Source organism: Toxorhynchites rutilus, chromosome 3 (genome assembly GCF_029784135.1).
Source record: "Toxorhynchites rutilus septentrionalis strain SRP chromosome 3, ASM2978413v1, whole genome shotgun sequence".
NCBI classification, from domain to species: Eukaryota; Metazoa; Arthropoda; class Insecta; order Diptera; family Culicidae; genus Toxorhynchites; species Toxorhynchites rutilus.
In genome coordinates this window covers 304,280,785-304,287,255 of record NC_073746.1, presented here as the reverse complement: position 1 = coordinate 304,287,255, position 6,471 = coordinate 304,280,785, and the positions used below count along the sequence as shown (strand labels likewise).

Sequence of the window (6,471 nt, the reverse complement as noted above, 5' to 3'; positions counted from 1 at the left end):
TGGGATTGTTTATTTGGGATGTCCTTTTTGTTGGGATGCTGGAAGAGGTACATCGTAACGATTGGTTCAGTCGAACATTGTCTTTCGACCGGGTCGGGTTGGAAATTGTAAAGTTGCTGCGGAATGAACTGTTTGATCCTTCGGACCGTTTGATGTTGTAGTCGATATGGTTTGTTGCAAATTTACGAGGAAGTGTACAGGCCAAATAAAAAGTTTCAATTGGATTGTTTAGAAGCCAAAGATGTGTTGTTCCGCGTGTTTAAATGTTGGAAAACAAGTGGAAAAATAATCTTTATCAAGAGTGATTTTGTAGTATTTGAAATCAAGTGCGAGTTTAAGGATGAACAATACAGAGGAAACGATTGGAGAATCCTTGTTGGGTAGATACATTTAACAATGTTAATAAATAGTGTTTATGTTGTTCAGATTTGCTAGTATCGGTAAAACAAATTAAATTAAAATATAAACGGTACATATTATTTATTTGATTTTGAATTTAAACCTTTGAACATAACGATACACGGCGGAGTCTGCTTCCTAATTACCTTCCAAGTCCTAACTTATCCGCACAATTCATCTGGGTTCGGTGAACCCCTATTCTCAATGGTTGAATGGTTTCGGCGCTTTGTGTAAAACTGAAAACAATGAATTTGGATTATAAGCGGTTTTATCATAGAAAGTATGGAATGGTAACGACTGTGGATAGCGACAAAAAGAATTAACTGTGATAGTGTGCTTTCCAAAAGGATGCAGATCCATATTGAGATCAAATATAAGTTTTGAATCTGTTCGTTCGTATCTAGTTGGAGGAATCATATTCCGTACCACGTATCATCATGGTTTCTAGGATTCATATTTTATTGAGTTCTCTGATAGTATTTGAGACTGTGTTGATTCTATTTGGCGTTGTTTTGATTCTAATGAAACACGTAAATTCTTGTTCAATAGAGCTATACTACTGGGTGAGTGAATGGGTTTATATTTTGGGTTCAGTAGAAAGATTATGCAACTAACGAACATTACAATAATAAAACTCGAAATCTGTCAATTCATTCATTTCATTTTCTTCACGATCGTATGCTTACAAACAAGCTAACTGATGAACTCTATTACATCTCTGAAGACTTGGCAGCCTGTATGAAATGGCCAAATGGCGTGTTTATTCGAATCAGTTCTTCCCAAGGATATGAGTAAGGGAAGGTAAGGGAAGCGGGTGTGAAATGGTCATGTTAAAAAGAACTGCAATCGTATCTTCCGGAACTTATTAAACTTGAATGCAGTTTATTACAATTCAATATACTGTTTTTCGAAAAAAATCGACCAAATGCTTTACGAAAAAATATTTTTCAATGTTTTTTACTGGATGGACATATAGTGGGGGAAATATGGACAGGTTTGTAATATACGAAGTGAAGAAGTTTATCGCTCGTGAGAGGAATAATTTTACTCATCCAAGTCTGAATTCATCACGAATTTCCGTTAAATAACGGAAAATTAAATTAATACACCTAGAAGTGATATTGTTCTTTTCAGCAGTATAAACGGAAAACCTTTAACTATTTTGCTATAGGTTCCAGTCAACTTCAAGACGGTCCACCTTTGGCGATTTGATTTCCGTTCATGGACGCAGGGCATTCCTTAGGAATAGAATAAACAGAATTTTCACAGCCCATCTCACTCTCACTGACAACTGTTCGTCTCACCCCACCAGTACAATTATTTCAATAATTTAAAATTTTCACTCACAAATGGATTTACTTTTTCGTACATACCTAATATTGTATCTCTGTTACATCACAAATCGAAATATAACCATCAACGAATTGAATTTTGAAATTAAACCTGAATGCTGAATATCGTAGCCGTAAAAATCACATCCACGCGTGGAATCATGTTTTATTTTCTGGTTTTTGTTTTCGTTCTCCACTTTAGATCATTACTCATTGGCATATGTTGGTTTGAAAGTTATAGATTAGCATGTAGAAGGGGTTCTCATCAACATAAATTTGAAATTCATAATGTAACTATACAAATCAACCACTTGTCCATCCTACCCCCACTGCCCACCTTATACCAAAGACAGACATACAACTGTACTAACGTTGTAAGGTACCATCGTAGCATGACACACATACTTTGGTTGTACATTGTACCGTATGTCAAAAATACAATCAGAAATTTGACCAATTTTCACCACATATTTCAAAATTTCCACTTCTAAGTTATTAACTTAAGAAAAAGTCAATGGAAAGAATGTTTACCAAGTATTTTGATTCGGTGTTGTCAATATTTGTTGACGCTACCCACCACTACCCGTCTATGGCGCTGCGCACGGTTGGAATTGACAAGCTGTAGCCATGTACAATGGTGAAACAGGTTGGTACAGATACAGCGATTGTACCGAGTTGCTTGCATGGTTCTAGCGCTGTACATGGTGTCAGACATACAATTTTCGATGTACAACGCTAGTACAGTTGTATGGCTGTCATAAGTATTACCCGCATCTCCCCTAATGGTATTGTGAACGGTGGACTACAGTGCACTATTCGAGATACCCTAAAAGTTGAAAATAATAAACAATAAAATAAGTAAAAAAAAACTTTTTAATTTAAATGGTTTAATTGTGATTAAACATAATAATGTACTAAACGCTAGAAAATAATTAGGCAAGTAGCAAAACGTTTTGTTACTTTATCAACACACTTACACTTATGCTAAATCTTTCACAATACACGTTCGGTCATTGGTATGTAATTTCACGAAGAAATGAACATTAAGGTTCCAAATTTAAATTTGATTTGTTAGAATAAATCGTATCACTCACGCAATACAAAAATGTCCCCGACTTGCATATACTTGCAATGCCGATTTCCCCCAGGCAGCTTGGTTTCGATGTCTCTGTTAGGGAACACATTCCGGAAAGAACAAAAGTCCCCCCTACTTTCATGTATTCACAATGCTGATTTCCCCCGAGCAGCTTGTTTTTGATGTCTCTGTTAGGGACCCGCCGCATGTGTCGTCAATTTCGACCAATCACAAGTGGGTATTTCCGTTAAGAGTTAGTGAGTTTCATTACATATATTCTTTTCCTCAATATAAAAATTTGTTATGGTGTGCCGAAATCGATTGACGCAAAAATTTCATCAATCCATCATTGAATGACTGAGCAATAAGCGTTGGAAATTGGGCAATTTTCACTATGTACTCGATTTTCATCAATATATTCCCGAAAGTCGTAATCTTACGTCAAAACATGCGATTGAAATCACAAAAATGTGTATATGAACTGATACCCGCTTGGAAATCCACTTCATTCAGTCCCCGGCTCTAGTGCTATTCGGACGCGTTTAAAAGAAGCTTGTGCAAATCGATACAACGGTCGAAGTTAGTAACGTGATGTCGAAGCGGAGAAAGAAGACGAAAAAGTCTTCCCTTAATTCAGTTGATGGTACGAGTGGTGGCTCTGCCCCTCAACGCAAGCAAAAGAAACAGAATATTCTGTCTCCGAGCCAAGCGAGACAGTCATCAGTGTCATCGATGTCTGGTGCATCGGTGTATAGCACCGAGTGGTGTTCCAAGTGTCGCGAGTGGAAAAGTACAAAAATTACCGCCTACAACGGTAAAATCTATAGCGGTTGTTAAACTGATAAAACAGTGAAATGAGCTTGGTGTATCTGCTCAGTATAAGTTTTGCAGTTTCGGTACAAAGATAATGGTGAAAGACATGGCACACTATGATAAAATTTTGTCATATTTGAAGGAGCTGAAGGCAGAGTTTTTCACGCACGATCTGCGAGTGAAAAACTGTATAAAGTGGTTTTGAGAGGGCTTCCTGACATCGAAACCGATGATATCAGGCAAGATCTTGAAAACCATTACAAGCTGAAGACGCTAGCCATTCATCCGATGAGAAGTCCAAATTATTTTTTTTTATTTAAATCGTTTATTTTTACAGGCTCAGTTACATAGGTTTAAAGGAGCCGAACTCCTTACTGTATTGTTACTAGTATATAAACATTTTTCCTTAATTCTAATGTTAATAATATAGGAAACCGATTACTCGCGGTCGACTCGAGTTTAGAAGGGTGACATATTTTCTTCAGGAAAAGGAGGGGATATGAGGATATATTGACAATGATCACACTCACACTCTCAATCACACTCATCATACTCAATTCTTAAACCTATCTTATATCTAATATGTATTTACATTTCATCTTATTCTTAAGAAGGGATCCGATCTCTCACAAAGGAAAAGGAAAAGGAAAAACTAAGGGTATAAGGACAATCACATACGAAGATCGATAGCTTTAAGGAATACATATATTTGGGACATGTAATCAAGGTCTAACCGAGCCAACACGTCTCTCACCGGCATCATGGGCTGCCTTCCTCGGGCCCGAAGGGTGACTACTAAATTCGATCTGGCGACAAGATACAGCTCGCACGACCAAACAACGTGCTCGATGTCGTGGTAACCTTGGCCACAAACACAAAGATTGTTGTCGGCAAGATTAATACGAAAGAGTAGCGCATCTAACGAACAGTGATTGGACATGAGTCGGGAGAAGGTGCGAATAAAGTCCCGACTCAAGTCCAGACTTTTGAACCATGGTTTGAGGCTAACCTTAGGGATAATCGAGTGGAGCCACCGGCCCAATTCATCTTCGTTCCATTTGCGTTGCCAGTTAACTATGGTATTTTTGCGGACTAAAGAATAAAATTCATTGAAGGTGATTTGACGCTGATAAATATCGCCTTCAATTGCACCTACCTTTGCTAATGAGTCAGCCCTCTCATTACCCGGAATTGAGCAATGTGAAGGGACCCAGACAAAGGTAATGACATAACAGCGTCTGGATAAAGCACTCAAAATTTCTCGTATTCCCTCAAGGAAGTACGGCGAGTGCTTTTCCGGCCTCACTGAACGGATAGCTTCGACAGAGCTAAGACTATCCGTTACAATGTAATAGTGTTCAACAGGTCGTGAGGCGACGCTGTCCAGCGCCCAGTGTATCGCTGCCAATTCAGCAATATACACTGAGCAAGGATTCTGAAGACTGTGTGAAGTGCTAAAAAATTCGTTGAACACTCCAAATCCTGTGGACTCATTCATAGAGGACCCATCAGTAAAGTACATATTATCACAATTGATATCCCCATACTTTGCATCGAAGATCGTTGGAACGATCCTCGATCGAAGATAGTCTGATGTTCCATGGATATCCTGCTTCATGGACAGATCAAAATGCACAGAGGAATTGATGTAGTCAGGAAAACAAACACGGTTGGGAATATACGAAGAAGGATTAACCTGCATGGAGACGAATTCATGATATGAGCTCATGAATCCAGAATGAAAATTTAGCTCGATCAGCTGCTCAAAATTTCCGATCACCAATGGGTTCATAACCTTACACCGGATGAGGAACCGAAGAGATAATAAATTGAAGCGATCTTTTAGTGGGAGTAGGCCTGCCAAAACCTCGAGACTCACGGTATGCGTTGAGGGCATACATCCCAACGCGATACGGAGACAAAGATACAGAATTCGCTCGAGTTTAATGTGGTGTGTTTTGGCAGCTGATTGAAAACAGAAACTGCCATACTCCATCACTGAGAGAATAGTTGTTCGATACAACATTATAAGATCTTCGGGATGGGCTCCCCACCAGGTGCCGGTAATTGTACGGAGAAAGTTTATTCTTTGTTGACATTTTTTACTCAGATACCTAATATGGGCCCCCCAAGTACATTTAGAGTCGAACCAGACCCCAAGATACTTGAATGACATAGCAAGAGTGATCGGTTTACCCAAAAAGGTTGAAATTAGTCAACAAGTAATTACCGTGATCGGCTTTATTTGATTCACTTCAAGCGAGGAATGATTACTATGCAGGTGTTGCGAGAAATAAGGTCGATGTTTTCGCTCACCATAAGCTGGGAATCATATCGGGGTGGTTCCAGAGATGTCACACAGTGTCAACGCTGTTTGAATTTTGGACATGGCAATAGAAATTGCCACATTACACCACGATGTGCGTTGTGTGGGGCTTCTCACTCAACAAACGAATGTCCCACTCGTGAAAATCTTACCGAATACAAGTGCGCGAACTGTGGAGGAAACCACCAAGGCACAGACAGGCAGTGTACGAAACGCGAGGAATATAAGCAGATCCGAAAGAAAGCTTAAATTCCGAAACAACGCAATGGTAAACCGAGTAAATTTACTCTGCGCGGATGAACTCATGCAGATTTTTACCTCCATGTGTGCAGCCTTCCGTCAGTGCCGAACCAACTGAAAAATTACAGGTGTTAGGTTCTTTTATAGGTGCTCCCTTGGCCGAGTGTTTAGCGTCATAACTAACATGCCGGGTGTTCGGGTTCGATTCCCGTTTTGGTCGGGGGAATTTTTCGTCAAAGAAATTTCCTCCGACATGCACTGTGATCACGCGTATTCTAGAGCTTGCC

General features: G+C 39.3%; 1 protein-coding gene across 3 annotated transcripts in view; it reads left to right on the top strand.

Moving 5' to 3' along the window:
• Positions 1-6,471, top strand: part of LOC129779352 (calcitonin gene-related peptide type 1 receptor) — a 90,961-nt gene continuing 84,490 nt past the window's right edge. The window contains exon 1 of one of the 3 annotated variants that reach the window (XM_055786764.1): positions 1-380. In XM_055786764.1, coding sequence (XP_055642739.1) covers positions 341-380 — 40 coding nt within the window. In that variant the 5' untranslated portion in view covers positions 1-340. Of the gene's footprint in view, positions 470-3,514; positions 3,620-6,471 lie in introns of those variants that run through there. The other 2 variants (XM_055786765.1, XM_055786763.1) reach the window with 2 other exon arrangements.